The sequence below is a fragment of the Mesoplodon mirus genome (assembly GCF_964341445.2).
Source record: "Mesoplodon mirus genome assembly, chromosome: 9".
Classification (NCBI taxonomy): domain Eukaryota; kingdom Metazoa; phylum Chordata; class Mammalia; order Artiodactyla; family Ziphiidae; genus Mesoplodon; species Mesoplodon mirus.
In genome coordinates this window covers 22,579,531-22,600,082 of record NC_138985.1, presented here as the reverse complement: position 1 = coordinate 22,600,082, position 20,552 = coordinate 22,579,531, and the positions used below count along the sequence as shown (strand labels likewise).

Here is a 20,552-nt window from a genome sequence, read left to right as displayed (position 1 = left end):
CTTTTCCCCTCAAAGATGGAAAACTGAAGGGGCATGAATCAAAACAAAATATGTTTGAAAATTCAAATGTTTTTATTAGTATCATTACCAAGTATTTTAACTGGCTTACCTCTCTTTCCCCTTTAAACCTAGTATATCCAATATTGCTTTATTAGACTGTGCATATATTATAATAAGTAAAGTCGGCTTGGTCTAGGCCACAACTGAACAGATTACAGTTACAAAAACCAGTGAAGAAAAATAAATCCACTTCAGTCAGAATAGAGTATGATTATGTCAAACCTCAATTAACATCAATATACCAATTTGATGGCTGATCTAACAGTCAGAAAAGTTTATTTTTGTTTCAGGTACGTGTGAGATTTTTCCACGTACTTGTAACGCTTTTTCAAGAATTTTATGTCTATACAGTTTTTCCAAAAAGATGTATGAAAAATACTCCTCCGGTATGTTAGTAAGAACAAAGCGTAAAGCAGCTCTGTATACTTCATACAGTAAAGTCACCTATTTTGAGTTTAAAAATATGGTCAGATTATCTTCTGCATTTATATTTCAGTGGTAGTATTTATACGATCACTTGAGCAAGTGGTTTTTACAGGGCAAGATGGATATTAAGTAGTTTCTTAGTCTTTGCAACTGATATTTCCCCAAAATACTACAGAGTACTCTGAACAATCATACCACTTTAGAAATATTAACGTTCAACTTGCTGGTTTTCATCTCCAAAAACGTGAATCTATTTTACTGTAAAAGCTGTATCAACAAGAAAAATTCTGCATTCTCCCAAATGTGTCATCATTAGGTAAAAATTCATCTAGGCAAAATAGTATTTATGCTTTCATTTTATTGTTTTTAAGAATTAAACTGCCACCTCAGTAGTCTTAAGAGCAATATAATGAAATATACATACATTTAATTTAGACTTATGTCCATCATAGCTTCAAAGTCTTCCCTGAAATAAGGCTGGGATTCACATCTTTTTCCTTAAGGAAAGAAACACTAACAGTAATTTTGTTCTCCTTCTACCCACCCACCCTCATTCAAACAATAACTGGATGAATTCAAGTCTAACACCATTTTAAAAAACTGTGTTACAACACATTTCATCTGATCTGCCTTCCTGCATAACACATATTTCTTAAACCTAACCGAAAAGAAATCATTTCTTAAAAGCCTACAAGAATTCTCTTAACATGTGGCATTTTATCATATTAATTTTTTTGTCCAATACATAGGCTAAGTGGTTTCATGCCACATTCAATTCTAGTGAATTTCATTAAAACAGGTAAGCTCTTCATAAATAGTTGAGAAGCTTTAAAGTGAATTCGGCTATTTCCTATTACATGAAACCAAAAAATGGTACTGGATTTTCAACAAGAGTATTTTAACAGCTCCTAAATAGGGCCATGAAAAGGAATCAAGTTTGCACAGACCAAGTACCTACAGTAATATGATAGACACACTCACCACCATTTCATACTATTTCACTCCCATGCTTCTAATAACAATTTCTCACTAGGAATATTGCATTAACAACTGGACTCTCAAATTGCTAGGTGTGAAAAATCATGTACTTTCACTTAAAAAAAAGTGTATTAGTTATTTTCAGCTGGTCATGGTTGAAAGGGCCATTTATATTATTTCTAACTTCAGCTCTAAGTTCATAGATGACTTTGCATCTGATTATCCAAGATGAGAGGTTGTTTTGCCTGTTCCCGACAGAATTAAATGGTAAATTAGCAATCAGTTCACCCTTTGTCAAAAAGAAATGTTCTAAATTTATACACTACTAACTATTTAATAAATGGCATCTGCATACTACACATTTCATGTTTATATGTTATGCACCATTTTAGGGGGAAGTACTTCACAGGGGTTTATTCAAAGGATATATAGTAATATCCTAAGAGTGTTGATTTATACATATGAGTTCTGTATAAACTGTAAGTGGTCATCTCAGCTGGACTGTAAGAAGTCCCTATAATGCAAAAGCTGACTCCGAAGACACCTTATAAAGCACTGAAATTCACAATTTAGATTACTTTTCTTTTCTCCAATACAAAATCATCTGGTAGTCTTCACTGTTGACTCCAAGCTAAAACGTTCCAAGTTATTAGATGCTTAACCAATAAAAGAAACAGGAAATCATTAATAGTTTTTAAATATCAAGTTAGAGGAAAAACCTTATCACACAGTAATGAAACCTGAGCAACACAAGTATGTGATTACAAGAATGTCCTTCATTAATACAGTATTCAAATTCCTCCATGGCATTCAAATTATAGTTTAAAACCCAATAAACAAGAACCCACTTAAGCACGGGATCAAATTCTACCATGAAATGAGGAATTACATAAAGCCTATTTAGCCCTAAATATTTAGTTTAAGACAATGAGAGGAATACACTTCATCTAAAGCACACCATTTAAACAGTTCTATAAAATAATGTTACTTAAGATAGGTCAGTGTGGTGTATCATGTGATTCCAACCATTCAGTAAAAAGCATTAATGGGTACCAGCATCCCCAACAGCTTGGAGCCTACAGAGTTGATTACTTTGGCCGTAACTTTCCACGTAACGAACACTGCCTTTCAATATTACAAACATAAATATTTCTTAGTACTGGAATTCCAATGTATTTTGGTGTTCCTGAGGCTGCCTACAAATGAAAAGGCATCCAAGTGCATTATACACCTAATATACCTCAAAATTTCAGTGCCTAACATGTGAAATCATTTTCTACCATTTAACAGTCTGCCTTACAGTAAATTCTAGTAGATTTTTACTTTTAGGATTTTATTATAACTTTGGGAAATTAGTGGTAAAACATATGGTTTAAAAAACAGTATGTGGCTGCACTTAAATTCACATAAAAATAGCATTTTTACAACCATATTGAAATTTAATCCTTTTACACAGGTTAACAAAATGTATCACAAGAAAAACTAAACATTGGGTTAAACAAAAGCAATATTTTTGAAAGTGGGACGACGAAAAAATTTTTTCATATTTTTTACAAATGGTCACCTCTGGGTCAATTTACCACACTAGGGGAAGAAAGTTGTTAAAATATAGTTGTGCTCAACTGAGCCACTTATCTGCACTACAGTATAGTACTTGAAATCACTCCTAAGGTCAAGATTTAAAACCATTTTAAGAGACAAGACCCTAAGTGTTTTACAACCACCTCAGTAAGGGCGCTTTCCCTTCCCCAAACAGTCAGAGCTTAATTAAAAGATTGACTATACATAAGTTTGTTTCCTCATATCTTCAGTTCAAAATACTATTATCATTGGTAATACGGTCTATATCTTGTCTGATCTGGATGATGTGGTCCAGGAAGTGGGGTTTGAGAAGGCGGACCCTGCATTCGTGGAGGAGGAGGCGGCCCTCTCGGTGCAGGCCATATACCAGGACTCATTCCCCCTGGCTGTGTAAATGGAGGGCTCAGAGTTCCTTGATCTTCAGTGAACTGGGGTAAAGAGTTAGGATTATAATGGTGAGGAGGGGGTGCAGTTACAGGTGGACCACCATGTTGAGGGGGGGGAGGTCCTGGAGGAGGATGATTCATATAAGGTGGCATCTGGGCCATAATATGTCCAGGGGGAGGGGTGATTGGTGGTGGAGCAGAGGTCATTGGTGGAGGTGGAGCTTGGCTATACACCAGGTGAGGAGTACCTGCGGCCTGGGGAGGATGTGGCATTGGATGGCTTATTGGTGGTGGAGGAGGTGGGGGTGGTGCGTAATGTTGCTGTGGAGGCATAATATGATGAGGGTGCGAGACCACTGGTTGACCCTGATATTCAGGATGATGGTGAGCAGGTGCTGGGGCAGGAGGTGGTGGTTCTCTAGCACCTGAATTTGAGTCATCCTGAATAGGGACAGTTATTAAATTGCTGTGTTTTCTTGTTGAAATACGAAAGGTTTCCTGACTGACCGAGCGAGGTGGAGGTGGAGCCATGGACAATTCTGCTGGAGGAGCACGAATATCCTCATGTGGCTGATTATAGTGCTCGTGGGGCACATGTTGCAAAGGAGGTGGTGGCATCATGATGTGCTGCTTTGGCGGAATATGGCTCATATGGTGCTTGTCTGGCGGCATTATAAAACGATCGGGGATTTCAGCTGGTGGTGGGGCAATAGGAGGATGAACATTTTCAAGTGAAGCACGGGTAACAGGTTTTCCAGCTCTCATATGGCGGTGGTTGATATGAGCCTGTAAGTCTCTCTGGGACAAGTATGTTCTCTTGCACCCTTGAACAATGCTACACATGAAGAGAGAACCTCGTGTACACTGCTCAATTCGCTGCACAGGATCACTACAGCTAAATCAGAAGGGGAAAAAAGTTTGATTTACTAAAAACAGACTATAAAAATAATGCACTTAATTTCAAAGATATGACTAGTTTTAAATTTTGTTATGAAAAATATTACAGAAGTTCACAATTAAAAGTTATAGTTACTGCAAGTGAACCTTTAATCTTTTCCACTTTGTGGTCTGTTCCCTATTAAGCATCAGCATTTCTTTCAACATCAGAACGCTTAAGAAAAAAATTCAAAGTGTTTATCAAACAGAGTATGTTTTAAGAAAAGACCTTTTCTTCCTAGAATTTATCTGATTTTCTCAAACAATTCTATGCTTTGCATCCAGTTGCAAAGAAAAATCCAGGAAGGGCAAACCAAAGGATCTATCACAATCTTGGAATTCAAACTTGTACCGTATTTATTGAGTATTGTTTTCTGTGCAAATAATACTACGTGGAAGACACCAAGTGGAAGAACTGTAAGAACTACAAAAATAAATAGGATCATCCTAGTCATCAAGGTTCTTAACATTAAACAACATAAACAAATTAAATTCAAACACCAAGAGTCCCTTCAAGAAGGGGTCTTCCTGAACTGTCAGACAAAGTTACTACTACAAAGTGTTACACACTCCTGCTTCTCTAAATTATAACCACTAAATTTAACTCAATATTTTCTTAATGAGTCAGGGTCAAATTGTAACTATTCTTCATTCACTGTTTTTAATCCACTCTTGCCTTTAGAGTCTTCTTGAAATAGCGGAAAGAGGACCAAACTAGGAATTGGAACTGGGATCTAGTACTGGCTCTGAGATCTCGGTGAAGTCATTTAAACTTTGTTTCTTTATCTGTAAAATGGGGTTCAAACATCTAACCTAATTCACAATGTTTTTGTATCTACTTCACCCTACTTAAAAGAGTATCTGTAACATCAACAAAACAGTGAAAATGACAGGACTTAATGACTACTTAAGCACTATACATGTATAAGCTGTTATCATTGAATATGTGTGTCAGGTCATATGACACTATATTACATGGCTCTATATTCTTGATTTTGAGTGGTGTCTGTTTTTCCTTCCTCACTGAAGGCTGGTACTCCTTCTTGATACTAGGAGGCATCCCTTTAGTGGCCATTTGGCACACTTATTTTTTGCTTCTAACTTGGTGTAAGCTCTGAAATATCTCCACAGTAATGGGATGTGAGGCACTTCTTTTGGGTGATGCTTAAGCATTAGTATATAGTACTTACATTAATTTGGATTGGGTCTGTTGATCCAGATGGGCTTATGCTCTAATATACCTCAGGGCCAACCAGCGAGATGCTTACTGGAATTACACTGAACACCCTGAAAACTAAATTCCCTTTTAAATATTAACACTAGAACACTTACATAAAAGAGAAAACCTTTTGATGTCCTCTACATGGTGTTTTACAACATCCAAAATCCCTTATCCCAATGAGGCCATCAAATTTACTATACAGTGGATGTACACCATGTTGGAAAATCAGGCATTACAGAAAATAAGGCAAACAGTGAATATGCACTTTTAATTTCATAACTCTTCTGAATTATAATTCTAGGAAGGAAATACTCTTTAAACTCACACTATAAATTTTATAATCTGTGACTTTAAAGGGCTAATAAAAATATGCCAAGGCAATTAGTTGGCAATGGTTTGTCAATGAATCATCCGTTCTCTCTCAGTGATACCAATCTTCCTACACCATAAAAGAAAATTACCCCTTACAATCGTCCATAGCTTTGCTATCAACTAATACTACAACCCTTGGGATAGGTTCTGACATAGGTTATAAGGAATCTAGGAAGCCTACAGTTGTTCCAAAGAAGTTTCTCTCAAAGCTTTCCTCAAACCTTCTATCAGGAGTTCTAAATTGATATAAAAATTCATAGTTTATTCTGGATCCTTCAAGACCATCCCCAAATAGATCACTATCAACCAACACCTCTAGATTGTCATAACTTGTCTGAGTCTATCTTAGAACATGATGGTGTTCTAAGATATACTCAAGACATAATAATCAGATTTGAAGGTAACAAATAAGAGCTTATACTTACATAGTACTTGCTATATGCTACGTACTATATATGTATTAACTCATTTACTTCTAATAATAACCCAGGGAGGTAAATACTATTATTAGCTCCATTTTACAGATGAAGAAATCACCTATGTCACACAGCTAATAAATAAGAGAATAGAGATTTGAATCCAGGAATTCTAATTCGAGAGACTTTGCTCTCAATCACTACGTGATACTACCTCTCTAGCATCCCATTAAAACAAGAAAATAACTGTTTTTGGTTTATAACGCTAACTTTGTGATGGCAAATATACTCGTTTTTTTGTGTTTTTTTTGCGGTACGCGGGCCTCTCACTGTTGTAGCCTCTCCCGTTCCGGAGCACAGGCTCCGGACGTGCAGGCTCAACGGCCATGGCTCACGGGCCCAGCCGGTCCGCGGCATGTGGGATGTTCCCGGACCGGGGCACAAACCCGTGCCCCCTGCATCGGCAGGCGGACTCTCAACCACTGCGCCACCAGGTAAGCCCATACTCGTTATTTTGGCCAATTTGAATTGATAGATAATAGCTAATTAGCCCTATCTTAAGGAGAAGGCTAACTAAGGCCAACTCTAGGCTCACAGAGAAACATGAGCCATGTCTACACATTTGATATCCTGCCACTGGTCTAGAGCACACCCTGACCTTTAACCTAGATTATAAATCATTATATCACAAACTTTATTATTTAAAAATTTAATGATGATCTTACCCTGGACACATCTTATCTCCCTTTTTTTCGTGTAAAATAGCACAGTCATAGCAAAAAACATGCTTGCATGGAATCTGTGAACAGAGACATGTTACAGTTAAGCATACTAGAACAAATTAAAATACTTCCATAAAAAAAAAACAGTAACACAGTGACCTAGACATAGAAGGCACTTGAGAACTGTTTTGTTAAAATGAACATTTATTAAGTACCAATTACATAAAAGCAACAGTTAACCTTTTTCAGTCACAAAGCTCTTCATGAGAATGTGATGAAAACTTTGGCCCTTTCCTCAAAAAACATATACATGCGTATTTGCTTACACATTCATGGTCCCTACAGGTTAAAAGCTCCTGAAGAATACTGAATAATGTTTTAACTAATCCTGTATCTCCTGAAAGTATTCCTAGGCAGGAAAAGAACAAATATCTTCTAATGTAATATAAGTAGCCTTCTTTCCTGGTAGTCTTAAGTTAATGAACTTACAAATATTTAAAAATAAATCAGAAGGACACAGTAAAATGATGTTACACCATTTTAAAACTCACAGGCCATTACCATTATTTAGCTGTGTTATATATAGCAAAGCAACAGTACATAATCCACACCCTCCACCATCACAGATATATCACTGAATTCAATTTTTTTTCCAACAAAAATGTAAAGCTATCTTTTTATACATAAAAATTACTATTAAATTACAGTTAGGGCTGTATTTTTTAACATTTAGAATTCAATTCTCAGAAATCATAAATAATCTTTATTAATTCAGTTTTATATTAAAAATTACAGCCTTCAGAAATGAATAACTGATTTTATTCTGTTAACAAGGGAAAAAATAAAAATTTTTCCCTAATAAACTAGAATTAATGTAAACTAACAGGTATCAAACAGTCCAAGGAAATTATTTAGTTTTCAGAATTAGTTTCCGTAATTAATATTTTACAAGCAATTAAAGAATTTGTCAAGATAATTCTATTAAATACATATTATTCCCAAATTTCCCCTAGCTATTTTATACTTATTTAAAATGTTATAAACTTAATCACTAAACAGAAATAAATCTATCTACTTAAATTTCAGAATCCTACCTCTACACAAATATTTAATTTACAAGAACAGAATTTAATTTACACTTACCATTCGCCCATAGATTTTAATAGGCAATCCACATTTGTCACAGAAATGAACTGGTGTATCATCCTTTTCACCTAAGATGTTTATCTGTTGAAATGATATAATTAAATTTTCCTTAAGCATTTCTAAAACTTACGTCCATAATTTACACAATGAATTGGTTAGTATTTTATAAAAGTTATTAAAACAATTAGAAATGAAGGTTTCTTGGTATAATCCCCACATATGCCACATTAGTTGGGCCACCATCAGTCTTGGGGGTTTATTCCCTTAAACAGTGTTAATGGTCATTGATTTTACTTGACTTTACTAAAAATTACTTCAGATTATTTTTGGAAACAGTGAAATAGGGCATTAATAAACAAATGATTTGTGAGTACTGAAAGATACAACTATAATAAAAGTTGATACCATTCTTTATGTAGTCTGAATTGTTCTAATAAAGTATTTAAAATATTTTATTGTTCTAATAAAATTTTTTATTTTTAGTTATACCTGAAAGTCCCAAAAAAGGTGTCCAGGAAATCTTCGCTGATTTCCAAACAGTTCGCCCCCTTTACAGTCATACCGTTCTTCTTCATTAAAATCAAATCCTTCTGAGAGAAGAAAGTGTTACCTGTTAACTTTTCACATCTCAGTTTCATTTTGGAAGTACATGTACATGGCCAAATAGACCTATTCACTGACACCTTTCAAAGCTCTTCTAAGAACAAGATAAGCAAGTCTAGTTTAAAGCACCATCTAGAAATGATCTTGGCAATCATGCAGTCCAACTCTCATGACTGAGAATATTGCAGTACTGGAGATCATAATAACAACACAGAGAAGATCAGTGGCAGAGCTAGGAAAAGATCTCAGATCTCTTCACTCCCGTTCAAGTGCTCTTCTTAATTCACCAAACTATTTCTAGTATAAAACTACTAATTATCATCATGATTATTACACAAATAAAAGACACTTATCACCATTTATTCTGATCTATCTATAAAAGTGGTATTATGCTGTAAGAAACTGATATTATTGCTAAAGGATTAATGAAAACAAAGAATTCTGCAGACTTTCTTCTTAGGACTTAGTAAATTAGGTATCCTCTTCTTCAGCTTTAAACTGAGCCTGATTTTAGAAACATCCAACATTTTCATACTTCATCCTTTCCATTGAAACCTCTCCCCGGTTAATCACACAAACAGCAGAATTTGTATCATATCTACTTGCAAGTATCCTCCCCTACACTGCATGTATCAATATCAATAAACTTAAAACAATATGAAGATCAAATGGGCTCAATATCAATTTCTCTGACCTAATTAAAAAGTTGATGGTAATCCTCTCATCTCATACAAAAGAAAAGAAAACCAGCAAACAGTCTTATGGGGATTCTAGGTAGAATCCAATTACCTAAAGTAAAGCTGAGAAGACAAATCTATCCTTCCAAGGTGCCAGGCTTCTCACGACTCTTTTGGCCCTAGAACTGGTAAACAGAGTAGCCAAAGCACAGAAGTTTTAACTTTACCCACATGGCCACATTGCAGCATCTGCATACAGACACACGGACACAAACAGAGACAGACACACACGCATAGATGCGAGAATTTTTTGAACCTGATACAGACATACATACCAGTGTACTGCTATCTAATTACCTCCAACACAAATGTAGAGTTTTTATAAGTTACATCTGAGTGACCCTAGGTTCTTATATGGCCCATTTATACCTTATAAAAGCTGCTGTCATCTAAAACTCAAAATAAGGAAAGTTAACTTTTCTACTTACCTAAAACTCAAAAAATTATTGAGCAGAACAACAGCCAAGAAAGTTAGGAGCACATTATCATTTCTCAGAGTAGTTCAACTTGTACTCCCATCATTAAGCTATATATATATTTGTATAGATAACATACCAGCTGCTGCTGCTCTATCAATAACCTAGTGTACCCCCGCTTTGGCCTTTTTGGTTTTTAAATACTTTTTAAAAACTACACAGTAATGTATAAATAAATTCTTGTGTAACAGTAAAACAATGCAAAAAAGCTAAAATCCCCTTTCTATCCTTTTCCTCTCAGTTATCTCTTCATTCCCTTCCACTTCAAGCCCATACCCCCTTTTTGTTTTAATAACCAAATACATATCTATAAAAGTTCCAAAGCAGGGGTCAGCAAACTTTTTCTGCTTAAAGGCCAGTTAAGTAAATATTTTAGGCTCTGTAGGCCATACCTGAAATTACTCAACTATGCCAATATAGTGTGAAAAGCAGCCACGAGGGGCTTCCCTGGTGGCGCAGTGATTGAGAGTCCGCCTGCCGATGCAGGGGACACAGGTTCGTGCCCCGGTCCGGGAAGATCCCACATGCCGCGGAGCCGCTGGGCCTATGAGCCATGACCGCTGAGTCTGTGTGTCCAGAGCCTGTGCTCCGCAACGGGAGAGGCCACAACAGTGAGAGGCCCGCGTACCGCAAAAAAAAAAAAAAAAAAAAGCAGCAACAGGCATGGATGTGTCCCAATAAAACTTTATTTACAAAAAAACAGGACTGGATTTGGCCAATAGACCATAGTTTGCTGACCCTGTACTAAAGGGTAAGATGGGAAAACTGTTTTACACTCATGAAATGGGGAAAGGTCTTTCTAATGATGACAAAAAACCCAAAAGTCACACTAGAAAAGACTGGATATCTGACTACATAGAATCGTCAAGCTTTTCTACAACAAAAATTTTATATATAAAACTCAAAAGACAAATGGAGAATATATACAATACATGACAATTGTATTAATTTACAAAGAAGAACTCACAAAAATCAAGAAAGACAATCAAACAGAAAAAAAAAATGGGAAAAGGAAATGAACAGGTAGATCCTAGGCAAAAGAAATGACCAGTACTATGAAAAGATATACATGGGGCTTCCCAGGTGGCGCAGTGGTTGAGAGTCCGCCTGCCGATGCAGGGGACATGGGTTTGTGCCCCAGTCCGGGAAGATCCCACATGCCGTGGAGCGGCTGGGCCCATGAGCCATGGCCGCTAAGCCTGCACGTCTGGAGCCTATGCTCCGCAATGGGAGAGGCCACAACAGTGAGAGGCCCACGTACCATGCAAAAAAAAAGATATACAGCCCCACTCATAATTAAAGAAATGTGTATCAGAACAAAAATTTGTGAAGGTTATTAGTACCAATATTGGTGTGGGAGTATAAAGTGATGTACTGTTTTTAAAGGGTCATTTGGCAACAACTGTCAAATTCTAAAATGTACAAATTCTAAAATCCACCAAGTTCTAAGATGCCCAAATTCATGCAAAGTTTAAATTCTACAAAATATACACACTAAGGTACATATACAAGGATATTTACTACAAAATTGTTTTTAACAGCAAAAAATTAGAAAAACTGTTAAATAAATTACGGTATATCTGTAAGTGAAATACCTAAACCTATTTTCTTAAATGAAATACAACTGTATGTACTGAGAAGGCAAAATCTCACATGCATCTTGCATGAACAAAGGGCAGTTATAAAGTAACTATGAAAAAGTCATACCAGGGATTATCTGGGAAGAGAATAATTATGGGGGGAGAGGGACAATTTTACTTCTATGTTTTCTGCAATATTGTTTAGATTTTTTTTAAACAATAGGCAGTGTTACTTTCAACAAAATAAACCAAAAATATTTATAAAGGGAGAGAAAAGTAAAATATGCCAAAATAAGAAGTCAAAGACTGAAGAAGGAAGAGAGTATAAAAGATAAAAAAAGAGGTGACTAAAGGTAAATAAAATCACATGGCTTATTTGGTGGAATCAGATATAAAAGAAAGACTTTTGGACCTATTAGTTTAAACAAATTACCTTCATCACCAGCTGGAGCCTTTGCAGGCATCCTGTTTATAGTCCTTGGAGTTCGAGGTGAAGCTTTGGCTTTGTTCCCTTGTTTGGAGATGAGCTTTATAGGAATTCGTCTTCGAACATCAAGACCACCCAATGATCCAGAACTATTAGTGCCTTGTAACTCATTGTCTATGTTAGAAAAAAAGTTGTAATTTCTTTTAGTTTTTCTTTTTGAAGATTATTCTGCCACAGGTATTAAAGCAACATACCCAACATTATCAGGGGTTGAATATCTGGTTTCTGATTTTAAATACTATACTATATAAGTTCAAGTACTAATTTTCTCTATTTTGGACAAACCCTTAAATCAATGCTTTTTGAGATATGGAACCTTTAAAGAGTTGACAAAAGTTACAGAACCTCTCCCTAAAAAAATTTTCCATTTTTCCAGAGGGATTTACAGAAACGTAAAACCCTTCATGAGCCTAAGATAAGAACCTCTGTCTTGGAACTATAAGAGATTTTTTTTAAAAAGAAAAAGTAAAGGAAGAAGAACGAAAAGAAAGAAAATCATCACTATCTCCATCAAGTATGCAAAGTAGGCACTCAGTAAATTTAGTAATCTGCATAAATGTCCGGACAATCAATAATACTGGAAACACAAAACTAACACCGACAATGGTAAAATTAAATAAATAATGCACTGAAAATGAAGTTAGTTTTAGGGATGTGATTATTCTCTTAAGTGTAAAATTGTTTTTCTAAAAAGCATTCAGGAATATAGTAAAAATTATTGCAACCTTTAGTAGTAAAAACACACACTAATGTACTTGTGCTATAACATTTCTAGATGTACACATGTGACTGTGTTATTCTTGGTCAGCACTGTAATGGAAAATTACAATTTAGGAGGATGCAAGTTTTCTGTACTTGGCCTAAATAACTGAAACTTTCTACGTCCGTCTGTTATTAGCTTATGAATTAAATTCACTCATATCCCATGAGTAATAGGAGCATTATTTCATAGAACTGACTCTATTTGAAGATTAAAAGCCACCTTTTCTTCAAGTCCATGACAAGATATTACAATCCAGAAAATATTTACCTTTACCTACTAAAGACAGAAAGGGAAATGCTCTAAAATAGGAAATGCAAATAATTTTTTAAATAGTAATGTTTTAAACGTGACAATTAGTGAACAAGGCTGTGTAACTGCCACTGCATTAGACAGTACAATCCAGAGTGATAGCCAAACTGTCCACATTAAATTCAGTAAAGCCAAATTTGGAAATAGTATCCTAATTAGTACTAATGATCTCCAAGGGTACTAGAATTACAGACACATGTTGAACTCACGTCGATTTGCACTCTTTCTGAAGGTTAGAACAAAATTCAAAACCGGTCCTTAATTATTAATTTAAATATCTTTCAGTCTACTTTCTATTATTACTTTCATAATAGCTAACCCTCAAAAAAATTCATGGAAAAGGGATTACATGTATAGTTATAGTTAGGATAAATCCAACTCGATCAACTCTCAACACTTCACAAAAGGTATTAACAATTTGAATAATGCATTTCATCTGCTTTCACTCTAGTTGCTTATTTATGTAAAAATACCTACAAGCAATGTAATACCAAAAAGACAGATAAGACAGAATGAAATTTTTTTTTTTTTTTTTTTTTTTGCTCAATAGGTATTCCTGATTTTCCAATGAACTACAAAAAGCAAGTTGCTGTAGACAGTTCAGTGCTGTCCTTCAGATAGTAAAAGGACTCTTAACGGTTTCACCTTGATGAATGATCAAGATACCACCACTTCCTTACTACAAGTCCTTTTCACACCACCCTGGACACCTGTGGTCACTACTGTGGCTTGTTTAGCCTATTATGGCTTTCCAGAGCCTGCTGCCCTCTAACGCCTTGCAGCCTGTCTCAGACTTCAAGTTCATAAGCAAAGTACAGCGGTTAATAGTGACATCACTCTGGGTTTGTCTTAGGGTTTTGGGGGTTTTATTAAGAATCAGAACATACAGCATAATTTCCTTTTGAATAAGACAACTACAAACATAAAGCCCTAACAACAAGTCTTTGGATATTACACAAAGTGAGAATTAAGGACAGAACTGGCCATATAAAGTGAAATCCACTTTAAAAAGGCATAACACTTTTATATTATATTATATAGGTTTTTAAAAGATTTGTGTAGAATTTTATCTTGAATTAAAGGAACCAAGAAATATTTTTACAAAATTTAGGTTATAGTTTCAACTAAGTGCTAATTCTTAGAATAGCCAAAGAATGAATCAAGTGTTAAGGAGGAGTTTCCTGGAGTAATTTTTCCAGCAAAATTCTATTATAAAAGCACCACAGGATAGCCTTTATTTTATGACTGACTTTTTCAGCAAGATTACAAAACCAGTCATTTTTGCATAACATTAGAGGGTTTCATCAATTTCCCCAAGGGCCTCTATTAATCCTTTTATATTAGAAACATCCTTTTGAGATGCCTATCCTGTCATAATGTCTTCAATTCACTGGCTAACTGGCATTTCCTCACCTGCCAATGATTTTATTTGCGATTCAAATAATTACCAAATTCACATTTATGAATTTAATGAAAATCGGAATCTTTTGTAATCACAATCAGTGTACAGCATTTTATACCATTTCCTGATATGAAACACTATGGACACTGCCGTATAATGAAATTAACTAAAAGAATAAAAAAGAAGCTGGTGTTAAGCAGGGATATCTGAGCAGGAACTAATTTTTTAAGTGGCCAGTTCATTAGTGAATATTTTCATGCTCAGATGACTTTTACTTACTTAGGCAAACTTTTAACTTAGAGAACTAGGATAATAAATATGGAGATACACACCCACCCACATTACAATTTCCTAACATGACATTCTCTAAACTGTGGAAGCTGCTTGACTCCCAAAATTCCAGTAAGATGCTCAAATGAAAAACATTTGCTAACGTGGCATGTTTGCTACCCTAACACCAAGATCCCAGAGTTTCGATTCTATAAAATTTCCAAACACTAGAGTTCCGTAGAGCCTGGTTCTAGGCCCTCTTCTCTTCTGCCTTAAGTGATTTGTGGTACTAAGTCCCAAACAAACTTCCCTCTGATCTCCACTTGACATCTCCCCTTGTATGTCTCAACACACACCTCTTACTTAGCAGTCCAAAATCTTGTTCCCAAATTCCCATTTCTCACCTCTGCTCCGTAAAAAAAAGTGTTTTTCTCCCAAGTCTTCCAGTAATGGACACGACTCAAACTAGAACCCTAGGCACCTTTCCTTTCTCTCATACGCTTCCAAACCAATCCACCAGTGCCTGTTTGAGTTCTATCTGCCCACTCCCTTTTTCACTAAACCAGCCACCTTCACTAGGCCAAGCCTCCCTTCTGATCTAGCGCAATCACCTCCTAAGTTTTCTATTTTCTATTACTCTTGCCTCCTCTTACACCGTTCTCCATAAAACAACCTATTATGCTTTAAAAAAGAGATTATGTTCCTCCTCTACTTCTGTTCAATGGCTTTATAGTGCACTTAAATTAACATTCAAATCTTTACCATGGACTTCAAAGTCTTGCACGACCTGACTCCTGCCTTCCTTTCCAATCCCATCTTCCGGTTCTTTCCCTCTAGTTAACTGGGTGCAGCTGACTGGTCTTCTCTAAATTTTCCTCCCTCAGAGTCTTTGTACTTGTTCTAAATGCTTTCCTTGTGATTTATTCCACGCTGGATTCTTCTCATCCATCAGATCTCAGCTTACAAATGTTACTTTTCCAGAAAGACCTTCCCTAACCACCCTCTCTGAAGCTTCCTCCTAATAGTCTTTACCAGAGCACCCGTTTACCCTCTTCAAAGCACTCATCATAATCTGTAAACATTTAAGTATTTTTAAAAACTTGTTTATTGTCTTTCCCAATAGAACGTAACCTCCAAGTGGAGGGACTCAGTCCGTCTTCTTTACCATTCCATTTCCAAGCCTAGAAGTGTGTGTATATGTATCTATGTGTATGTATACATACACACATAACGTATATATATATATGTGTGTGTGTGTGTGTATACATATATATATGAAATTAAGTAGACACTTGATGACTGAGGAATCCTAAACAATACTTAATACTGGAAAAAGCCTTCCCCCCCCCCTACTTGTAATATGGCTGATATAAGTGAACGGAGCATTATCTAACTCCAAATACACTCATTCAACATCCAAAAACCACAAGGAAGCAAAAACCAAAAAACACATAACAAAGAGTGAAGCCATTCTTACTTGGAGAAAGGAATGAGACTATCTTGATTTTAAGCTCAAGACTGATGGTTAAGGACCACAGCCGAAGCGGGGCGCATGCTTTGGGCTTAAGCAGAAAAGCTGCTCCCGGTAGGATTCCGAAAACCATATCTGACTCCCTTCTCCCACCTCTAGTCCATGAAAGAGCGGAGAGACAAAAACGACAGGCGGTGACCACCGCAGCACCCGCCCAAAGCTGACTGAGATAGCAGGAAGTCTCCAACCCACTCTCGCGCATCGACTCCCAGCGTAATGAGGCTTCCCCGACTCCGAGATTGGAATCTACCCGCCAGTCCCCATAACGTAGGGCAGAGCACCCAAAATGAGGAAAAAAAGAGCCAGCGCTCTCTCCTCCCCGCGAAGCCCGCGCCGCCCGCCGTCCCGGCTCGGAGACCGGCAGAAGCAGAGAAGGAACGGCTGTTGCCGGCACCGAGGCTGTAGGTACCAAACCGGAGGGTAGGCCAGGAAGTAGCAGGCCCTGGTCGGACACGCGGAGGGGTCTGTGAGATTTCTTTCTCGCCGCCACACCCCAATGCTGTAGGGCGAGCGTAAACCCTCTATGCTCGCTGGGCGACCAGTCCCAGGCCGGCCAGGGGGCATGGAACCAGGACCCCCACTGCCTCCGCCTCCTTACCAGTGTGATCCATGATTCGGCTCGCAGGGCACAGTGGGAGCGGAAGTCAACCGCGCCGGAGTCGCAGGGAGCGCGTGCGCGGTACCTTCCGGAGCCTGGGAGGCGGAAGTGCAACCAGGTTGCCCGGGTTGGGGCCTCCAAAGGGTCCCTTGTCTCGCGTCCGCTAGCTGACTCCGGTGAGGGAGTCAGGCATAATTCGAGCAGAGAGAGAAAGAACGAGTACGCAGAGAGTTTCAATGTGGAGCCTGCTAAGGCTTCCTCTTGTGTGCTTCCAAAGGAAGTAGCCTTTAACTGTGGAGAGGAGACCGACGGGAACGGGGGAGGGGGAAAGCCGGTAGTATCCATAGGACTAAGCTCGTAGCAGGTAAGGCGGCTGCCAGCCCCGCGGAGCATTGCCTTCTGGGACTTGTAGTGCGCCGGGACCCTGGAGCCTGCCAGGCACACTGCGCAGGCTCGGCCGTTGGGCTGGCCCCACCTCGGCGGGCGGAGTAAAGGTTTGGAATCCCCCAGAGTCCGCGAGCTACGGTCCCCGCCCCCCGGTCCAGGAAAAGTGTAAACACGCGCGCTCTAGAAGGCGTTCTCCAGCGGGAGGTTGCCCGGGGGATGGTTGAGCTTTATGAGGCTCCCAGCTAGAGAGAAAGGCTCTGTGCAAATGGTCTCCTTTTTGCTTTGTCGTGACAAGCTGCATAGACCCAGGCAGAGCCGACGGGTATCTACCCCCGTTCCCATCTCTAAAGTTGCTAACAGTTGAAGCCCATTTCTAACGCTTGATTAGCGCTCATTTTCTAGGGCAAGCTCTTGGGGCGCTAGAAACCCTCCCCCACCAAACACACGCACACACACACACACACACAACACCCCTCCTAAGGACTGGACGCGGGGCCAGGTGGAGGACAGATGCAGCGTGGCTGCGTCTTGTTAGGAGGCAGCGGGGACTCCAGTGCAGAGCGGAGCTGAGCTTGGGGAGAGCACGTTAGGGCTGACCGCGAGGGAGCGGTGGAAAGAGGAAAGGCCTAAAATGAGGAAGAGACAGTTACCGCCACGGGCAGTACCTAGTTCCAGTTCTTGGTCCCACGGGTCGGTGGTTGCTGCCGCTTGCATCGTCCTCAGCCGAAACAAAAGGCAAGTGCCAAAGAGTGATTCCTGAGGACCTTCAGGGCGGTCTCTACCTCGCGACCCTGGCGCATCTGTGTCCACTCCCTTCTCCAGCCCTTCACACTTGATGCTCCCGAATGAGTAGAAAGGAGCACAATTAGTGGAAAACACAAGCTGGGGAGTCAAGGGATTTGGGTTCTATTCTTGTCGTCCCTCGGTGACGACATCATTACCTTGTGTTATGCACGCTTTCAGTGCCAGAGTTCCTGGATCAATCAGATTATTGTATTGACCTCTTAGAGAAGTGGTTTCATGGTGCCTGAATTTCGAATAAAGTATGTGTAGCGATGTGCTCTATCTGTATAGTTAAACAGTAAGAGCTTTGAATAATAATATGATGAGTAATACTATAAGTGTTCTGTGTTATCTGCTGAACGTTTTACTGGGATCTTTTTAAAGACTTTCCCACTATATCTGCAGCTTTATAAACAGGTTTTTAGGTGCATTCACAACTAAGGAGAATTGTGAATCAACGTTACTCCTGCTTTTGTTAAAATGTAAGTTTCTGTATTACTAAGTGGTTTTCAAGATGCTTTCAATTGCTGGGCATTTTTTGTTTTCTTTTGCAGGTTGGGGTGCAACCTTTCTCCCATTCCTCCCTATTTCTCTAAATACAGTGCTGATATGATCAGGCATTTTTCACCAATTTGGGGTGTAAAAGAAGATAGTTTTCACCTAGGAAGTGCTCTTTTTATTTTTTCCTATCCTCATATTTAGCCTATCAGCCATACTTCAGATGATGCAAATCCAGGTTCAGAATAATAATATTAGTGTCTGCTGATGTTAATATTTAAAGAATTAGAATAAAAAAAGAGCCTGCAAACTGTTTTACATAATATAATATGTAAGTCAAAAGTTGTGTTGGGGCTTCCCTGGTGGTGCAGTGGTTGAGAATCTGCCTGCTACTGCAGGGGACACGGGTTCGAGCCCTGGTCTGGGAGGCTCCCACATGCCACGGAGCAACTAGGCCCATGAGCCCCAACTACTGAGCCTTCCATCTGGAGCCTGTGCTCCACAACGAGAGGTTGCGATAGTGAGAGGCCCGTGCATCGCAATTAGGAGTGGCCCCCGCTCGCCGCAACTAGACAAAGCCCTCGCACAGAAATTAAGACCCAACACAGCCCTAAATAAATAAATAAATAAATTTTAAATAAATAAATAAATACTCCTGTTCTCTGTTAAAAAAAAAAAGTTGTGTCAGCATTTTGTGGTGCATCAAGTTATGAAAATTTACTGAAAGGAAACTCACTTTAGATTTCTTGTTGATAAAATGTTAGATAAACATTAGTTGAATTATTTGATTTGACCTCTGCTGCTTTTATGCATTGCTTTAAGTACCTGTGCTCTATAATCACTTTCTCCTTAACTGTAGTTGCCTCACTGTACCAGTGCAGTACCAGCATGGCATATTAATTTCTTCACCTAAATTGATAAGTGAAACTGTATATAGACTTATATTTTATTACTGCCCTCTGGTATCCATTGTTGGTAACCTGTGTACTGTAATCAGTCACAATTTCTTTATTGAAAGTCAACATTTATACTTATTTTATAGCTTGGTACTGTCCTAAGGTTTATAAAAATGAAACATCATCATAGTGGACTATCGGAAGCACCAAGGTGCATATCATATTTTCATCTCACTGATAGACATCTGCCAGCCTATGAATTATAAGCTAATGCTCTTCAAGGTGTTTGATGACCTTACATTTACATAGCACTGTTTACCTATAAAAAACATAGGATGGGTATCAGAGAGCTTGTATGAGACTCCTCAATACCAAATCAGGGCAATAACCTTCATCTCCTTAATGCTTTTTTTTTTTTTTTGGCTGCACCATGCAGCATGTGGGATCTTAGTTCCCCGACCAGGGATCAAACCCGAGCCCCTGCCATGGAAGCACCGAGTCTTAACCACTGGACCACCAGGGAAGTCCCTCCTCCTTATTACTCTTTTAGTTGTTATCACCCTGTAGTGCCTGAGACTGCAGAAGGCAAGAACTGTATAAATAATGGTCCGTACGTCCAGGACCATACAGGCTAGCATTTATAGAAATAATTAAAACACGGAATTACAGTCTAAGTGTTTCAGGAGAATGCAGTGCTACCTACATTCAGAGAAAATTATGAGCAGTAGAGCTGAGGGCAGTTAGGTAGGCTTTACAGAGGGATTTAAATTGATCCTTGATGAACAGGATAGCATTTGAAGATGAGGAGAGCGATGAAAGAGACACGTCAAACAAGAAAGAGCAAGGGCACAGATGTGAGAATTGTCATAGCTCTAAGCAGGACAGTGATCAGCTTCACTTGGTACTGTTGATCCATGTTTGGGAATACTGAAAAATAAAATAAGGTATGATTGTAGAGAACCTTGGAAAGTAAGAGTTTAGAGTAAC

The 20,552-nt window shown here is 38.3% G+C and overlaps 1 protein-coding gene across 3 annotated transcripts; it reads right to left on the bottom strand.

The window, feature by feature from the left end:
- Positions 1-49: 49 nt before the first annotated feature.
- Positions 50-17,325, bottom strand: CBLL1 (Cbl proto-oncogene like 1). 3 transcript variants are annotated; one of them, XM_082633100.1, is made up of 6 exons: positions 17,002-17,325; positions 12,075-12,242; positions 8,735-8,832; positions 8,243-8,326; positions 7,103-7,176; positions 50-4,326 (listed from the first exon to the last, which is right to left on the bottom strand). In XM_082633100.1, the coding sequence occupies exons 1-6, from the start codon at positions 17,012-17,014 to the stop codon at positions 3,291-3,293; spliced, it is 1,473 nt and encodes a 490-aa protein (XP_082489226.1). In that variant the 5' UTR covers positions 17,015-17,325; the 3' UTR covers positions 50-3,290. The 3 variants fall into 3 exon arrangements, with proteins under 3 accessions (XP_082489226.1, XP_082489227.1, XP_082489225.1); XM_082633101.1 differs by lacking the exon at positions 17,002-17,325 and adding an exon at positions 16,350-16,656 and having other exon boundaries at positions 8,735-8,835; XM_082633099.1 differs by having other exon boundaries at positions 51-4,326; positions 8,735-8,835; positions 17,002-17,322.
- Between the last annotated feature and the right edge of the window lie 3,227 nt (positions 17,326-20,552).

Bases quoted from the DNA above. Each gene is read 5' to 3' on its own strand.
- CBLL1 (XM_082633101.1), bottom strand. From the start codon at position 16,605: ATGCGCGAGAGTGGGTTGGAGACTTCCTGCTATCTCAGTCAGCTTTGG. The intron at 8,327-8,734 runs GTATAACTAAAA...TCATTTCAACAG, and splicing joins ACCTTTTTTGGGACTTTCAG to ATAAACATCTTAGGTGAAAA. The intron at 7,177-8,242 runs GTAAGTGTAAAT...CTCTGTTCACAG, and splicing joins TTAAAATCTATGGGCGAATG to ATTCCATGCAAGCATGTTTT.